This window comes from Eptesicus fuscus, chromosome 14 (genome assembly GCF_027574615.1).
Source record: "Eptesicus fuscus isolate TK198812 chromosome 14, DD_ASM_mEF_20220401, whole genome shotgun sequence".
In the NCBI taxonomy this organism is placed as follows: Eukaryota; Metazoa; Chordata; class Mammalia; order Chiroptera; family Vespertilionidae; genus Eptesicus; species Eptesicus fuscus.
In genome coordinates this window covers 50,683,146-50,702,228 of record NC_072486.1, presented here as the reverse complement: position 1 = coordinate 50,702,228, position 19,083 = coordinate 50,683,146, and the positions used below count along the sequence as shown (strand labels likewise).

Sequence of the window (19,083 nt, the reverse complement as noted above, 5' to 3'; positions counted from 1 at the left end):
GTAAGACCAGGAGATCAGAACACAGATCGGAAGTGGCAGAGATATGCCCGTAGAACGAGGCATCCGGAGACAACCAGGGAAGGATGAGTCGGAGGGCATAGGCTTAGGTGAAGGTGAACCATATAATATAAAAATATTAATGTCTCTGTCATCTGATTGTATACTTTTTTACAGGTTGAAAGAGACATTACTATTTTGGTTATTTATCTGTTGCCGAATGCACATGCAAAGATGTAGCTTTCCTCCCAACGCGCATCAACAGCAGCTAGCATTTGATGGCAACAGGGATTCTTCCAGCAATCACAGCCATTCGTGCACCTTTCACGGACGGTTAGGTTGTACTGATGTGGAGGACATGAGGATGACAGAATGGTGGCTTCGGTGAGGAGCCAGGGCAAGAGAGGGGACAGAAGTGCTGGAAGAGGGGAGTACACACTGAAGTATACAATCAGATCCAAATAAATGTCCCCTGCCCGCTGGAGCGATCGCACACGACGGAAGTGGCAGAGATATGCCCGTAGAACGAGGCATCCGGAGACAACCAGGGAAGGATGAGTCGGAGGGCATAGGCTTAGGTGAAGGTGAACCATATAATATAAAAATATATATGTTTATATATATATATATATAATAAAAAAGCAACTAGGTAAGACTGAAATTGACACTTTTTGATTCATATTCTATTGGAGTGGCATCAAAATCTCCCTCATTTGGTAATTATGAGTATTCTAATATATGGATGAAGACAATTTAAAACTGTTGAACCTTAGAGGGAAGGCAGGGGAGGGTGGGTGGAAAGAGTTCAACATAACCTGTGTACACAATGTGGTGGTGAGGGCAGAGCAGGGGAAGGAGGAGGACAGCAGCTGGCCCGAAGAGGTTAATGGGAGAAAAAGAAGGACCTATGTAATACTTTCAACAATAAAGATTAAAAAAATAAAATAAAAAATTTACAGCTGAAATGTAAATATACCTAATTTGTTGTGGGTTGAATTGTGTCCTCCAGAAATTCCTATTTGAAGTCTTAACCCTACCCTCAGAATGTGACTGTATTTGAAGACAGAGACTTTAAAGGGGTAATTAAGGTAAAATGAGGTCATATGGATGGCCCTAATCAGATATGACTGATGACTTTGTAAGACCAGGAGATCAGAACACAGGTAACACACAGACCAAGAGGCAATAGTGAGGACCCAACGAGAAGGCAGTTGTCTGCAAGCCAAGGGAAGAGTCCTCAGAAGAAACCAAACCTGCCAACACTGAGATCTTGGACTTCTAGCCTTAGAATTGAGAAAATAAGTTTCTTATTATTTAAGCCACCCATCTATGATACTTTGTTATGGCCACCCTCATACACTTTTAATAGACTATTCAAAACACAAAACTTTTTAAATAACTTAGTGGAGTTTTTGTTTTTACACTTGAATTATAAATTCAGTTCCTTAGTCACACTAGCCATATTTCAAGTGCTCAGTAGCCACCTATAGCTAGTGGCTGCTGTGTTGGATAGCACAGCTCTAGAGTAGAGACCAAACCAGAAGTTTCTAATAAGAATGTTTAATTGGTTGAGAGATGTGACCAAGAAATGTCACTATATTTCTAGTATATATTGAAGCATTTTTAATCTTTAATTTTTTAAAAAATGCAAGTGACTCAAGTCTACCCCCAGTCATTCTTAACTGTGATTTGCTGAGTAGAGATTAAAGATTAGGACTGTGTTTGGTACAGATGAATGACATCACTTAGGATTCTTGGGAGATCTGTTGCTGCAAAATACAGAAGACTACTTATATAGGTGGCCAGTGTACATTTACCATTATGAAAGAGTCAGAACTCTAGGTATAACTTACCCATGGATTCCCAAATTACCCACTGATTAAATTGGGGAAACCTAATACCCATCTTCAGGTTCTATCATGCCTTTTGTGAACTTAATCAGGCATTTTCCGTGGAAATTAACTTCCAAAAATATGAGATGGCATGAATACTATATTGAACAGGATTTCCCATATTCATTAACCATGAGGCACCAAAAACCTGAGTCCACTATTCATAATTTCATGCATCTATAAATTAAAAATTCAACAAGCATGGAAGAAAAATACAGAATTCAGGAAACAGAGAATATTTCTGCTAGACTTGCCTAAATATTCTTTCACCTAAGTGGACTGAACACATTTACTGAACCAAGTAGTTATCTCCTTTGCAAATCAGAAAGACAAAGAAAGGGATTTCAAAATTTAATAATGAGTATAATAAAGTTCATCTAGTAGTATTTTACATTTGCATAAGACTCTGCTTCTTAAATGTGCTTTTTATACTTTATAATATCTTAAATTTGCCCAAGAACTTCATGTTCGGATATGTTACTTTACATACAGAAACTCAGGCTCTGAGAAATTAACTGACATGTCCAAAGCCTATAACTAGTGGAAAAGTGGCTAAAACTCAAACCTGGTTCTTCTAGTTCCAAAACTTTCCGAGAGGCTTTATCCTGTTAAAGCACTGGGACTATGGCCAGCACACAGTGCCATGCAATAGTCAGTTACCATAAATATTTGCAATATAATTATCTTGACTTGAGCTGTACACCAATAATACTTCAAATGGTAATTAAATTCAGAATAAACCTAAAAAAATAAAAATAAATTCAGAATAAACTTCAACAATGGTAATTCAGTTCAGAAGAAATAACTCCCAAGAATATTATGGTCACGGGAATCTTTTTAAAATTTAAATATAAATAATCTTTCCGCAAAGAAATATTGAGAAATAAAAAACTTTAAGCATAAATCGTATTTATAGTGATCAAACTATGTGGGGAAAAGAAAATGGAACTTTTGACTCAGGGTTTATTATATATGTTTAATGTGAATGATGTTTCATATCAAATTGGTACATTTTTATTCTATCATATCCAATTAATAGTGATGCAAAATCTTTATTTAAAATGTCAATATTCATTGTTGAGATGGATTTAAAATGTGAGGGACAAATGTGCTAGATTTTAAAACACTGAATGGAATGCAAAGGTGGTCCTAGTTTGGAACAAGCAACTGCAAAAGTTATTTTTGGAACAATGGAAAAGTTTAAATACAGATGGTTTTAGACATTGTTTTTTCTATGGAAACTGTAAACCTACTTTGCCCCCCCCCCCCGTATATTTACTATATTATAAAAAATAACATCTATATTTTGATTAAACCAGAAATTCAAATCTCCATGACTATTTACTCTGTATCTTAAGACTGTGAAATAAGCACACGTGAAATAATTCTAAGGATGGTTTGATTCCCCTTTTATTTCAGCTAGAAAGGGTAAAATAAATCAACTTTACTTTCAAACACATGGAGTTCTGAATACAAAGCTTCATGATAAAAAATGAAATGATCATACACTGAAGAACAAAGCAAAAAAGGCCAGGATTTATAAGAATATTTTGAAAAGGCACCTATGTTTACAGAGTTTAGTACAGCAATTGTATGCCCTTACCAGTTAAATATTATTCTTCCTTAATTAAAAAACACAAACTTTTAGATTAAAAAAAAAGCAACGAGAATAACTAAAATGTTTACATCCTTACTGTATGCTTTATAGATTATTTTTAATCTTCACAACAATCTCCCTAGAATGTTTCCTCCCTACTTAATTGATGAGAAAAATCAAGATTTGAAGAACTGTATTCAGAATATATAAAGAAAACTCCTACTTGGTAATCATCTTCTAATATATAGGGTGTCCCCTCAAAATATACTCTTTTTTTATTTTTTTAAATATATTTTATTGATTTTTTACAGAGAGGAAGAGAGAGGGATAGAGAGTTAGAAACATCGATGAGAGAGAAACATCGATCAGCTGCCTCTTGCACACCCCCTACTGGGGATGTGCCCTCAACCAAGGTACATGCCCTTGACCGGAATCGAACCTGGGACCCTTAGAGTCCGCAGGCTGACGCTCTATCCACTAAGCCAAACCAGTTTCGGCTCAAAATGTACTTTACAGCTGATAGCTCATTGGAATTAGTAATTATTCAAAGTGTATATACATTTTTGGGACACTGTATACATTTATCAAACCATAATGTTGTACACTTAAAACTAATACAATATTATATGTCAACTGTATCTCAATTTAAAAGAAACTTCTACAAATTGATTTTTTTTTTAAAGAAAAGACAACCCAATAGAAAATAACCAGAGATATAAACAATACACAAAAGATATTAGAAACACCCATAGACATGTGACAAGGTCAACATTCTGCATTAGGGAAATGCAAACAAAATCACAGAGATACATCTACACCCCCACCAGAATGGCTAAAATTTAAGGATAACAATTCTAAGGATTGGTAAAAATATTCCAGGCAATAAATTTAGCATGAGTTAAGGCAAGAGTATAGAAGCCTGAACAAATGATAGTAGTTCAGCTTGGCTTGGGCAGAGAGGTGAATGATGGAAGTATTCTGGAAAGTAGTTAGGAATCAGATCTGGAGGACCTTTGAGTCCAAGACAAGGACTTTCACCTATAAATGATTAGCAAAGCAACCAGGATATGGATGGCACAATTTAACTGAGTTATAGGGTATATAAAAGGCTGCTTTGTATGAATGTTTCAAGGGGATTCAACTAAGAAACTTTCTTTCTACTACCCTGCAAAAAATTTCTCTATTCTCCACAATCTGTTTTACCCTCCCTGTTCAATTACATACTTCCAAATCCCCAGCTGCACTTTCCAGCCTAGTCAGGCTTTCTTTGTCTTCACTCATCACCAGGTGAACTCATTCAAGGTCACATGCAGCACTGAGCTTTCACAGAGGACAGCCCATCACGGGACATGCTCTTTTGCTTCCCCTAGGCCAGTGGTCGGCAAACTCATTAGTCAACAGAGCCAAATATCAACAGTACAAAGATTGAAATTTCTTTTGAGAGCCAAATTTTTTAAACTTAAACTTCTTCTAATGCCACTTCTTCAAAATAGACTCGCTCAGGCCATGGTATTTTGTGGAAGAGCCACACTCAAGGGGCCAAAGAGCCGCATGTGTCTCACGAGCCGCAGTTTGCTGACCATGGCCTAGGCCTCTCAGGTAGGACCTGTTTTATGCCCTTTTCTGCAACTTCTTTCACTTACTACTTTTTATGGTCCATATGTATTGATATCCCAAGTTTTTGTTTTGTTTTGTTGTACAGGCAGTACAGACTCAAATGAACTAGTCTTTCTTAATAGACATTTAGGTTATTTCTAGTTTTACTGTTGTAATCTATAGTGCATATCTTTGATCATGATATTTCTGCATATTTATGTGAGTTTATGAGGATACATTCCAGAAATGGAATTGTTGGATCAAAGTGTATGTTTGCATTTCTGTTATCAAGAGCAACTCACAACCAGTTAGTGTCTGTCCTTTGATACTAGGTGTGTGGGTGTACAAAGTGAAAGATGTACTTGCTTCTATTTAAGAGCTTACAGTCTCATTGGAAAGTCAAGAACAAAGCAAGATGGTTACTAGTTAGATGTTGAATAATGTATTATAGAACCCACACAGGAACTATGGAGACTGGGGGAAAGAGATGAGGACAGGCTGGAGTAGGCAAAGAAATCATGGGACTGACAAGACACCAACTGGGTCTCCAAAATAGCACTGGATTTAAATGGTGAGAGGCCTAGGGGAGCAGAAGAGCATGTCAGGTGATGGGCTGTCCTTGTGCTTTTCTACGCTTTAGAGTGATAATCTCTGGTAACTGCGATTTGGAATGATAATTTCTGGTAGACTTTTAAATTTAGGAACATTTCTATTTTGTTTGAAAAAAATAAACAAAGAGTACATAATGTTGGTAATACAAATATTTAAATATTTTCACTCACTGCTGCCCCCCCCCCCATTTTTATTTACAAAGCAATTTATAATATGAATCCATTTTCTTTAAAACAAGAGTAATAATATGCTGGAGTGTATGTGTCAATACAATATCTAGAACATATGCCAACTGTTAGTAATGGTTATTCCTACAAGAGGAATTACAAGAGACTTCACATCCTGGGTTGTTTTTCTTTAAATAATAAGCACTTACTTTAGTTATAAAAACAACAAAAGAAAATATTTTAAATCTCTCTCGCTCTCTCAGCTAGTAATTATTCCGAAGAGAGAAGCATTTTGGTCCTCCCAGCAATTTGTTATTCTGAAGAGAACAAGCTTGATTTTAATTGTTGGAGTCCGCAGGATACTAAATCTAAGAAAACATTACAGGTAAATCATACCTACAAAATAGTTCACAGAAGTATTAACAGAAAAACTACCTACTTCTCAGCTAGATTAATATTAAAAGTCTGTTTGATGAAGAGAATCCCACTTATGTAAAGTTAACCTCTAGCATTTACTTAATTACTTACTATGTACACATGTTTACCCTTAAGAAGGACAAAAAGGAGGGATGAGAACCAGTAAATCACATAGAACCCCCAAAGGAGGGCTGGATCTGTCTCAGGGGATCTGTACTTCACACAGGATATCACAGTTGGTACAGTCCTACCTGCCCCCCTCCAGTGCTGTTCATACTGACTTTGGGGTCAGGCCTTCTCCAACAAGCCTCTGATAAACACAGGAGCCTACTGCCTGTCTTTCCTACAGGTTACTGCTCCACATCTTTTCCATCTCCGCAGTGATCCTGAGATTCAACTATCTCTTTCTTTTCTGGTTAGTCTTACAGCTGACTATAACAACTTATCACTATTGACGCTAAGTGATTTACCTGCATTACAACTCATTAATAACCCTGCCAACTATTCCTATTTTACAGAAGAATAAACTGAAATACAGTTGATTCCAGTATCCACATTCACGGATTCAACCAACTGCAGGTCAAATTTGTTATTCTGAAGAGAACAACAGTCAGGGGGGAAAACAGGTTGTTGAGTCGGAACTGACTACGTAGTCTTTTCCTTTCTTGTCATTATTCTCTAAAAAATACAGTATAGCAACTATTTACATTGCATTGGGTATTTAAGTAATCTAGAATTGATTTCAAGTATAGGAGAGGACAAATACGATACCATTTTATATAGGGGACTTGATTTCGATATCTGGGGGTCGGGGGTTCGGGAACCAATCTATCTGGGATACCAAGATGGATAACTATTAAGTGGCGAAGCTAGGGTTTAAAACTCAGAGACTGACTCCTCAATCCCAACTTTACTATGCAGCACGCATCTCTCTGTTACACACTTCTTTCAACCTAGAAAACACCAGAAAACTTCAGTCTGCAAAGTACTTAGGTTTGAGAAAATCAATAGGACACCTGGGTCCAATGTTTACTCTTGGAAATGCTGTTGGTCTGGCCAACACTGGGCAACTGAGACCTCTGAGATGTAATTTGCAAAATGTTTGTTTGCTAATGCTTAACTTTTGAAAAGTTGTTTAATGTTTAAATACCCAACTTCTTAACCACATCAAATCAAACATATCTGCATCCAGATTCTAGTTCTGTCCCTGGTTCCTTCACCTGTAAGTAAGATGTGAAAGTATAAGTAAACAACTCAGCACAGGGAATGGCTGGAGAGTGAGGACTCAGTGTCCCCTATTGTTACTACTATTATCCTTTTTTTTTAGTATCATGCCTCCCAGGATGTGGAAAAACTGACAAGTTCAAATCAAATTCAATACCTTAAACCAGGGATTTTCAACCGATGTGCCACAAGAATTTTTAAAACATGCCATACTTGACCATATAGTCAGGGGCTATATATAGTCTTTTCCCTTAGAATATTGTCAAGTAAAAATAATGACAACAGCCAACACAACAATAGCCACATGGTGTTAATGCATCAAAATTATACTTTTTTTTTTTGTCAGATCGGCAAAAATATATTTTTGGTGTTCGGCAGAATTTTAGTAATTAGTTTATATGTGCCATGAGAAACAAAACCCATGAATTCATGGGTTTACTGAAAACAACTTTAAACGTTAAAAAATGATGCACTCCGTTTGAATTATGAAACTGATAGAGAAGTTCTATACAACACAAACAATAACTGGTAAATAAAAAATGTTTAATATTGCAAAATAACCACACCAGTCCATTACACCGAGAATAACCGCTGCTGACCACTAGCTTCAATGCATTCCTTCCCTCCATTTCACGTGAATCACATAATCTGAAACTTCCAAGTGACAATAACCCTTACGTGAGTGGTTTATCTTTGAAACATGTTCCACAGCCACTAAGCGACCTTTTATTGGGCAACCTCGGGCACTTGGCAGAATGGGCCGGCGACAAGGACGGACCTTACACCTGCGATGCCTAAGGTTCTGCTGTGGCGGGGATCAGCTCACAGGTGTTGGAGGCCCATCGGCTCACGACAGGCTGCCCTGCGCCCTGGTCCAGGTGGAAAGCATTCTCGGTACCAAGTCCTCTAACCCTCCCTACAACCCTGCTCGGCCGAGAACAAGGCAACGGGGGCGCGGGGGGCTGAGCCAGGGCCCCCGGGCGCGGAGCTAGGCGATCAGAGGCAGCCGGGAAGCTACGCTGGGTCTAGCCCGAGTCCAGTCCCTTAACCTCTCCAGGCCTCTGGGCAGAGCCCGCCCGTGACGCCCGGAAACGTGGAAAAAACATACAGTACCAGTGGGAAGCAGGGGTTCCAACGGGGTAAAGGCATGCTCCATAGCGGATGGTTGGGCTCTGCATTAAAAACATTAAAACGCCACGTTAGAATGTCTGTCTACATTAAACAGCACGCGAAATCGCCGGGACATTGGGTCGCTTTAACCCCGCGCCCCGGCGTGTCGAGCTCGGGGCGGACGGGCCGGGGGTTAACCGGGCCGCCGCCCGGGAGGGACGCGGGAGGCTGGAACCCCGCGGGTCTCCGAGGCGCCTGGAGCGCACACGCGGGCACGTCGCCTCCACGGGGCCGCCCCCTCCAGCCGCGCGCCCGCCACCATCCGGGGACTGGAGGAGCGAGGGGCGGCCTCCCCCTTCCCGCGCTCGCCACCCCATCCCCGGGCCCGCGCGCCGAGGACGCGGGCGACGCGCCGGCGGCAGTCGCACTTACACAATGGCGGGTGGAGCCACCGGTGACGGAGCGCAGGCTGCGGAGCGAGGGCATCGACCGCTCGGCGATCGGCTGAGGCGCCTCCGGCGGCGCCTGGCCGACGCTCGCGGGTTTAAGTAACGGACGCGCGAGGAAGCCACGCCCCCTTCCGCGAGCCCGCGGCGCCGGCGAGGCGCGCTCCCGGCCGGGACCGCGCGTGCCTGGCGGTGCCTGCGCCCCACTGCCCGCCGCCTGCTTTCGCCAGCGCAGTCCCCTGTCATCATAGTTTCCTTCGGAAGAAACTTGAAGCCACCCACTTGCAGCTCGTGAAGAGGCATTCTGTTGCCAGGCAGCTTTTTCTCTTTTTTTTTTACACGACTGAGCAAGCCTAACCACCAGAATAGTCCTTACTTTGGGCAAAAATCTCCTCCTGCTGCCCCACCACTGCCCCCAGGACCCTCGCCCGTTGGAGGGATCCCTGGCCCTCAGAACCGTCTCAAATGTATTTGAACAGTTATGCTTCCCTGGCTTTCTTTACCTTTTCTCAGCTAAATGCAATTTGCACAAGGTTCTGATTCATGGCAGGGTTTTCAGGCTCTGGTCGACCACCCTGGTTCCCATCCCCTGTATTTAACGTTGCTTCCATATCGTGGTCCCAAGAACTGGTGCGACCTGCACAAGCCTCAGCACCTAACAAGCCTGCAAATCTCTGCTCTAAGAGACCCGATGAGACCTGCATGTCTACTCTTAGCATTAAGTCTGTCCCCGGGATGACCGCAGACACACACAGCGCACCCCCCGCCTCCACACAGCCACCCACTCCACCCTCCACCCCCACACACACACCTATTAAAAGTGCCCGGCTGAGAACTCTGGGATGCCAGGAGAAATTTCTCTTTAGTCAACACCTGACGGTAGGCTACTGACCTCCCAAATGGCTTACAATTGTGAATATGTATCTCTAACAACTCAGAAGCCTCATGCTCAAGGGCCTGAGTGCCATTCCTTTGAAATTAATCATCAGAAAGGATTGGCTCTCTGTCTCCCAGTCTTGGACAATAGAATCCTTGCTTTCATAGGTGCCAGCTGGCGAAGATCTGGCCTCATGGCATTCACACTGACCAACTCTTTGTAATTTTTCACTTCTCTGACACTACTGAGAGTCTTCCCCCATCTTCCCCTTCCTTACTCTCCTTGCAAAAATGCCCCATCATCTCTGCACAAATGACATGGAGCTCAGCTTTCCCCTGCTGTCAGCAGTTACTAAACTGTTTTCACTGCTTGTTTAAAGATAAACTCAGCTGTGTTTAACTTTACCCCGGGTCACAATGTCCCAAGAGTGATTAACCACAGGAGAGTACATCATTGCCAATGCTCATTACCATTTTTTTAGTGGCCAGATCAAATAGAACTTGCAGGCATTTTTCACTATTAAGTATATACCAATCTCATACTCAATTTTAGACCAAAATACTAGGGACTTCAAGTTGATACTTGTAAAGTGAAGTATTATGAGCTTGCGATCACAGTTGCATCAGAACATTTCAACCCTGTCACCTTACCACTTGCAGGACATTCCAGTTCTTCTCAGGTATAAAATGGAAACAATGTTGCCAACTTCGGAAGGGTTCTGCAAGGAGCAACTGACTTGGTTTCCGGTCAACACCTCACCAGGTGCCTAGTACACCTCGGTTTGTAACAAATGTCCCTCTCCAGCAGTATGGTACCCCACATATCCCTTGCTGCGGCACTGTTTATATTTGCAGCACCCATCATTGCAATGTGTTTTATGTGTATGCATCTAGGTCAAGTTTTTCCCAGAGTCACAAAGAAAAAAACGGAAATCTTTTTTTAAACTACAACAAATTTCAGAAGTCCACATGTTTAGACATGCCAGTAGTGAAGTTAAATGGCAACAAACCAGAGGTGGATATTTACACATGTACCAGACAAGGGGTTGCTAGCTTTTATCATATGAAGAACTGCAAATCCATCAGTAAAAGACAAACAGTAAAATGATGACTGAGGATACACACAAGAAAATTACAGAATATATTCAAGTGGCAAACGTGGAAAACACGCCGTCAGTAAGAAGCAGGTTTGAACAATGAGATAAATTTACTTGCCAGCTTGGGAACAATTTTTAAGTAATAATACTTACAGTGATTAAGCAATCATTATGTTTCAGTCATGGTGTTAAGTAAGGTCTTTTATATTTTATTTAATTACCCTAAAATTCAGGTTCTAGGAAAAGAAAGACCAAATTTTAATTGTTTCCCTTTGAGCCCTCATTCTCTAGCACAGTTGCTGGCAAAGAGCAAACAACCAGTGAGTACATATTGAATATTCTTAATGAAATTGATTGCAAACTCCTTCTGCAGGTCTCCTCACAGCTGGCTCATCCATCAAGCCTCAGCACAAAACCGACTTCCTTCTCCTGGTTACTCTATCTCACCTAGGACTGTTTGTTTTCCTGCAAAGCAATACTCACAATCTATAGTTATTAACTTAGTCTTTTCCTTGTCTCTGAGTGGTGCCCCTCTACGGGACTTCCGCTTCCTAAGAACGGGAACACAGTACTTGTTTTGTTCATTGCTAGTTCTCCAGCCAAACAGGATGCCTCGCTCATGGTAGGAGTTCAAGGAATGTTTAAGTGGATTAATAAATGGTGGGGAAAATGGAAATAACAGGAGTTATTCTCTCAGCAGGAATTATTTAAAAAGATTAAGCTAAGTCAATATGCCCTCATGTGAAAAAAGTGTCCACGATGAAGTAAATTTAATAAATGCAAGTGGTAAAATAGAATTGTTCAAAGTGATCTCTGAGAAAAGGGATGGAGTGTGTAGGAGGCAGTAGCTGAGGGAAATATTACTTTTTATTTCACACTATTTTGTCACCTTAATATTTTTGCAATAGGCATATTGAAGAAATGTGTGTAAAAATGTATATTAAAAGAAAAGTATTGGATCATTAATGTTAATATTTGACATATTGGGGGGGGGGGGGCTTCCAGAGAAAGCAGTGCACATACACAGTATCCAGAGCAGAGATTCTACAACTTCAACCAAATTTCCAATGGATTCTATGACCCCCAAAAGTTCCACAGGGTAGAAAGGAGCTGCTGCCAGTAGATTATATGGTTTTTGTGTGTTTTTTCCAGGATACAGGATAGCAATCCCACCTCCTTCACCAATTACCTTCTACTCTGCCCCCAACTTCCTGCACTTGGTGGATATCAGAATATAGAGTATATGGCTGCAAAAGATTCTATATTAAAGTTGTTCTGCAGTGAAATCAGCTTGGAAAACTCTGCACCCTTTCATCCATCCCCTTAGAGATTTATAACACGTGATCTATCTTTAAACATCTCGTGAAGACCAGAAGTAAGGAACCTGTTTATCTCTAAACCCAGACTTTCTCAAAGACATTGGAGCATGCAACACTGGTTTGTTGTTGTTTTGTTTGGGGTTGGTGGTGGCACATCTTTTAAAATTTTACGGTGCATTATTGCTCCAAACAACTGTTGGGAGACTCTGACCCCAGCTGCCACCTCCTCTTTGCTGCTACTGCTGTTTTCCTTACTGCTGCCACTAAGTATTCTTCGAGTTTCCAGTCTTTGACCGTCAGCTCATGGATTTCTGCAGTTTTCAGAAAATCAAATCATTCTCTCAACTTCAAATGCATTCTTATTATCATCACTTTACAGCAAAAGCAGTAATTCTAGCCATCATTAGGATATCTCCACTTAAGTCTTTCACCACTACCTCTAATTCAAGTGGCTAAAACTGAAGTCACTAATTTATTTCTCTTCTTAGAGACTCCATTTCTCTCATTCGTATCATTTTTTTTTTTTTAAATATCATGGATTGACTCTTTTTTATTTTTTTATTTTATTGATTTATTACAGTGAGGAAGAGAGAGGGATAGAGAGTCAGAAACATCGATGACAGAGAAACATCGACCAGCTGCCTCTTGCACACCCCCCACTGGGGATGTGCCCGCAACCAAGGTACATGCCCTTGACCGGAATCGAACCCGGGACCCTTCAGTCCGCAGGCCGACGCTCTATCCACTGAGCCAAACCGGTTTCGGCTCATTCGTATCATTATTCTTTTGCATTCCTTGATACCTAACTTCCATATGCCTTTTCTTTCATTCCATAAACTCAGCGAGTTGCCTGTTGATCACTTATTCCAGCCTGCTGAGGTCAATTTGGATCAAAGTCCGATCATCCTTGTCATTTCCTCTCAGCCATCAATCAAAATTCTCATTATTTTAAAGCCTATCTAAAATATCATCTTCCTTGAAATTCATTTAAGCCCCTCACAATTAATCTCATTTTGCTCTGTGATCTCATTATATATTTTAATAGCCCTTTCCACAGTCTGGCATATAATAGTTCTCCCTTTTCCTCTGGGTACTTGTTCCAAGACCCTCAAGAAACCAAGGATAGTACCAAACTCTATACATACACACCCTATAGATGCATGCATACATACACACATGATGAAGTTTAATTTATAAATTAGGCAAGTAAGAGGTTAACAATAATAAAATAGAGCAGTTATAACAATATACTGAATAAATGTTATGTGACTATGGACCTGAAAATTAAGAAGACAATTTTATTCAGGCTATAGAATAAAGAGCACACCCTGGATCCTAAAATTTAGGATCTCCTCAATGTGGTTTTGCTTTAGATGTTTATAGGGAAGCATAGAAGAGTCTCAGGTGGGGTGACTTATAGATGTGATCAGGAACATCTTAGCTGGGTAGGAAATGTTTATCTCTGTGTTTAGCTATTTGGGGGGTAAGCAAACATTTCTAATATCAACTAATCATTCATGAGACAAAGAATGGGGAGGTGGATACAAATGAAACTAATATAATGTTGTCTGTCGATTATATCTCAGTAAAGAATGGGGAATTAGAGGGACTGTTTCTGAGCTCGGAGGTTCAGGGAAAAATAAGAAACACCTGAGAGTCTTATAGGAGTCATGAGAACCAGTGGAAGGAGTCTTATCTAAGACAGATGGGGAAGTGTAGTTCTTTGAGGCAACCTTTTTCCTGGAACACAAAAAGAGGGGAGAGGCTCCGAAAACAAGAGGGTGGGGCATTTCTTGGCCATCATTGTTTTTCTGGAGCACAGGCTCAGGGGTGAGTTCAGCAGTGATAGTGACTTCCTGAAAGTTTCACTCAATACTTTTGCTTAAACCTAACCATCCAGCACTTGATCACGTGGCTCCTTCTAGCTTTTAATGGAGCTTGAAATTGTAGACTTTTAAAAGAAAATTTGCCTTTATTGTTTGAAGTCTTACAAATGTCCCCTGTTTTTCCCCATTGATCCTCTCTACCCCGCATACACTGCCACCAGGCCTTCACCACACTATTGTCTGTGTCTATGGCTATGCATGTAAGTTCTTTGGTTAATCTCTTTCTGCCCCCTGACTTCCTTGAGATTTGTCAGTCTATTCCATGCTTCTATGTCTCTGGATCTATTTTGTTCATCAGTTTATTTTGTTCATGAGATTCCACATATGAGTGAGATCATGTGATACTTATCTCTCTGACTGGCTTATTCCATTTAGCATAATACTCTCCAGGGCCCACCATGCTGCCTCAAAGGGTAAGCTATCCTTTTTTGCAGCTGCCTAGTATTCCATATGGGGAAAAGGGAATCCTAGTACACTGCTGGTGGGAATGAAGACTGTTGCAGCCACTATGGAAAACAGTCTGGAGTTTCCTCAAAAAATTAAAAATGGAACTTCCATTTATCCCAGTGATCCCACTTCTAGGAATATATCCTAAGAATCCCAAAACACCAATCAGAAAGAATATATGCATCCCTATGTTCACATCAGTGTTGTTTACAATAGCTAAGATCTGGAAATAGCCGAAGTGCCCATCTGTAGATGAGTGGATAAAAAATCTGTGGTACATTTACAGGATGGAATACTATGCAGCTGTAAAAAAGAAGAAAATGTAGACTTTTAGATGAGATGCAATAGGGTTATTAGGTGGTGGCAAAGAATGCAAAATACAGATGATGTATTATAGAACTGTACACTTGAAACTTATATAATCTTATTAATCAATCACCCCCAATAAATTTAATAAAGATAAATAAAATAAAAGTACTGAAAAATGAGTGTTATTACTAAACTAGAGGCCTGGTGCACGAATTCGTGAATGGGTGGGGTTCCTCAGCCTGGCTGGTGATCAGGGTGGATTGGGGTTGGCTGGCTCAGGGGAGGGACCGGGGGAGGTTGGCTGTGGGAGCACTCTGACCACCAGGGACCAGCTCCTGTGCTGAGGGTCTGCCCTCTGGTGATCAGTGTGCATCATAGCAACTGGTCATCGGGTTGACCAGTCTCAATGGTCGCTTAGGCTTTTATATATATAGAAGATAGGAAAGGGAGATGGGCCATTGGGCATGAACTACCCAATAGGCCAGTTACTGGCCACTGCCCTTATCCACCCTTCTACCCCTCTGACCTGGTCCTCACATAGTAGCCACAGCTCTTTTTAAATTATAAAGCAGATCATGCCCCTGCTTCCTTACAACTCTCCAACTGACTGTAGAATAAAATCCAACCTGAAAAGGCCCTGAATAATATGGTCTTTTCCTATCTCCAATTTTATATTATGTTAATGTTCATACATGTGAAGCTCCAGCGAAATTTGCTTCTGTAATGTTTTTTACACAAAGCAAGTCCTTTCTACTTTATTTTCCCTCTCCATGAATGTTTAAGCCCCACCCCTGCCAACTTCTTCGTGTCATTCATGCTAAGCTCAAATGTCACTTCTTCAGGGAAGCCTTCCTTGGTTTTCCTATCCAAAATTGCTTCCCCTAGTTAATAGCTATCTTGGCACACTATTTGTTTTCTCTAAAATTTGTTATCTTGTTAATTTACTTATTGACCTTATTTTCCATGATGAGGCAAGGGATTCAGCCTGATCTGCTCTGCTCACTGCTGTAGTCTAAGTGCCTAATGGTGCAGAGTAAACACTCAGTTACATAAACTGTGTATATATATATACACAGAAATACACAGAATTTATATAATTTATGCATGCATAATTTATATAATTTATATATTACATTATATATCTACTAGACGCCCGATGCACGAAGATTTGTGCAGAATGGGCCTTCCTTACCCTGGCTGCCAGCACAGCCTTTGCTCCGGCCTGGAGCTGCCTTCTTGCCTTCGCTCCGCCCGGAGCCGCCTTTCCGCCTTCCCATGCTGCCCAGCGGCCCTGCTTCGTCGCCATAGCAATGATGAAAGTGTCCCGCCCCCGGCCGCTAGGTGCTTGTGTATGCAGATTAGCCCGCCATCTTTGTTGGGTTAATTTGCATACTCACTCCTGACTGGCTGGTGGGCGTCACAAAGGTACAGTCAATTTGAATCTTTCTCTTTTATTAGTGTAGATAATAATAAAAGTGTAATATGCAAATTGACTGAATGGCCAAAAAGTGGAATGACTACCCAGATGAGCCGTGGCTGCGAGGACCGAGGCAGCCAGGGCTGCGAAGGCCTACTCTTGCATGAATTTCATGCATTGGGCCTCTAGTATATAAATATTTATGAAGGACTTATTAACCACAAAAGATCTGTATATCACTGAAAAATATCTATTATACCACAGATTCTTTATGCCAAAGTGACCTATTTGGTGTAATATATTCTGCCATTCTTCAGTAGTTATATATATGTCTTGATGATGATTATGTGATTTTCAGTAAATAGATTGGAGAAGCTTTGGGGCTTGCAAAGAAAAGTATGTTAAAAACTGGTCCTGTGGTTTTCTTTTGTTAACAAACTTTTATAAATATTAAGACATAATGTTTTTAATCAAGAAGACTCACTATCACTAAAACAATTTCCCAAATAAATCTAATAAACTTAATGTAATGCTTTTTAAAATCCTGACAATTTTTTTTTTTTGGAATTTTACAAACTAATATGTAAATTTGTCAGGAGAATAATTAAAAAAAATTTTTTTTTAAAAAGAAGGTCTATAAGAGACTTTTCCTACTAGGTATAGAAAAATAGCTGTTACCATAGTAATTTTTAAAAGGTAGGGTTAACATAGAAACATAATTTGCTAGAACAAAATAGAGTTCAGAAACAAATTCATATTTTGGAAGTTTAGTTTATGATAAAGGTGACTTTTAAATTAGAGGGAAAATATATTGGTATATTTAATAAATATTACTAATGCAATTATTTATGTATGGAAATAAAAGTCAATCATATAAAGATTAATTTTTAACATATTAAAAAGTTAAATATAGTCCAGCCAGTGTGGCTCAGTGGTTGAGCATCAACCCATGAACCAGGAGGTCACAGTTTGATTCCTGGTCAGGGCACATGCCTAGGTTGCGGGCTCCATCTCCAGTAGGGGGCATGCAGGATGCAGCCAATCAATAATTCTCTCTCATCATTGATGTTTCACTCTCTCTCCCTCTCCCTACCTCTCTCTAAAATAAATAAAAACATATTTTTAAAAAGTTAAATATAAAAGTCAAATCCGATTTGGGATAAGACTTTTAAAAAATAATATTTGGATAAGGAAGGTCTTACTCAGTAATTCAAAAATTCAGAAGTCAGCTCAGATTTGGTGAAGAAATTTTTAACTCCCACAGAGTAAAAAACAGCATAAAGGAACAAACAGTATGTAGGGAAAAACAGATGCAACATAAATATCAGGCAAAAACCTATTATCCAGAATATAAAAAGTGTGTTTGCAAATCAACAAGAAAAAAGAAAGCAGTTCACAGGAAGAAAAAAAAACACCACACAGCACAATACTAATAAATACATCAAAGATTTCAACTCTCTGATAACTATGGAATACAAACAGAAAAAATGAAATATATTTTATTAAAGAATGAAAATGATTAATAATGTTAAGAGGACTTTGGGAATGGGCATTTTCATATACCTTTCTGGCAGGCAAATTTGATAATATCTATCATTATTTTAAAGATATATTCCCTGTAATTCACCTCTTCTACTTCTAAACATCTGTCCCAGAATAGTACTTGCACACTTTTTCTCAATGTAGGTATGCAGATGTTATTGTTGCATGGTATAAAATGGCAAAAAATTTAAAATGTCCAAAATAGAGGAAGGACTGAATAAATTAATTTAATATCCCACATTCTGATGTAGTGATTAAATGGAATAAAACATATCTCTATATATTTCTATGAATATATCTAAAAAACAACAACAAGGTGCAGGATGACATGTATAACCAGTTTTAAACCTTAATGCTCAAAAGATTCACCTGAGGTAGATAGAAAATAGTCATGATATGTAGAGTACAGCATAGGGAATAGTCAATAATTCTATATAATAAAAGGGTAATATGCAAATAGACTGAATGGCAGAACAACCGAACAACCAATCAAAGCGTAATATGCTCATGATATGCTAAGGCTGCTCAACCACTCGCTATGACGTGCACTGACAACCAGGGGGAAGATGCTCTGACCAGTAGGTTAGCTTGCTGCTGAGGGTGATTGGGACTGAGCAAGATGGGCCGGGCATGCCTTTGAGCTCTCCCACGGCCCCTCCCCAGCCCAATCATGCACCAGTGGGGTCCCTCAGCCTGGCCTGCACCCTCTTGCAATCTGGGACCCCTCAGGGGATGTCAGAGAGCTGGCTTCAGCCCAATCCCTCAGGCCACTCCCCTTGGGAGGACGCCAGATGCAGAGCTCATGGCTGGTGAGCACTGCTGTGGCAGCACAAGCCTCTCCCAATCAATCAGGACTGATTGGGCCCATGCCCGTGGCAGGCACAGTGGGGCTGGGATGAGTGGAGTGGCAGGCAGGAGCTGCAGGTGGCGTTGGACTGCGGGTTTCGGCCTAATCCCTGCAGGCTACCCAGAGGGACCCACCTGTGCACGAATTTGTGCACCAGACCTCTAGTATTGTAATAACTATGTATGGTGCCAGGTGGGTACTGAAACTATTGGGCAGAATGCTTCACAAAGTATATGACTGTTTAAGCACTATGGTACCCCTGAAACTCATACAAAATAATTGAAT

General features: G+C 40.3%; 1 protein-coding gene across 2 annotated transcripts in view; it reads right to left on the bottom strand.

Annotated features, from left to right (window-relative positions):
• TPK1 (thiamin pyrophosphokinase 1) overlaps positions 1 to 9,134 on the bottom strand; it is a 274,215-nt gene extending 265,081 nt beyond the window's left edge. Inside the window, exons 1-2 of one of the 2 annotated variants that reach the window (XM_028128971.2) lie at positions 9,045 to 9,134; positions 8,616 to 8,674 (exon numbers count right to left, since the gene is read on the bottom strand). In XM_028128971.2, the coding sequence (XP_027984772.2) occupies positions 8,616 to 8,674; positions 9,045 to 9,098 (113 nt within the window). In that variant the 5' untranslated portion in view covers positions 9,099 to 9,134. The remainder of the gene's footprint in view (positions 1 to 8,615; positions 8,675 to 9,044) is intronic. The other variant, XM_008153985.3, reaches the window with a different exon arrangement.
• Between the last annotated feature and the right edge of the window lie 9,949 nt (positions 9,135 to 19,083).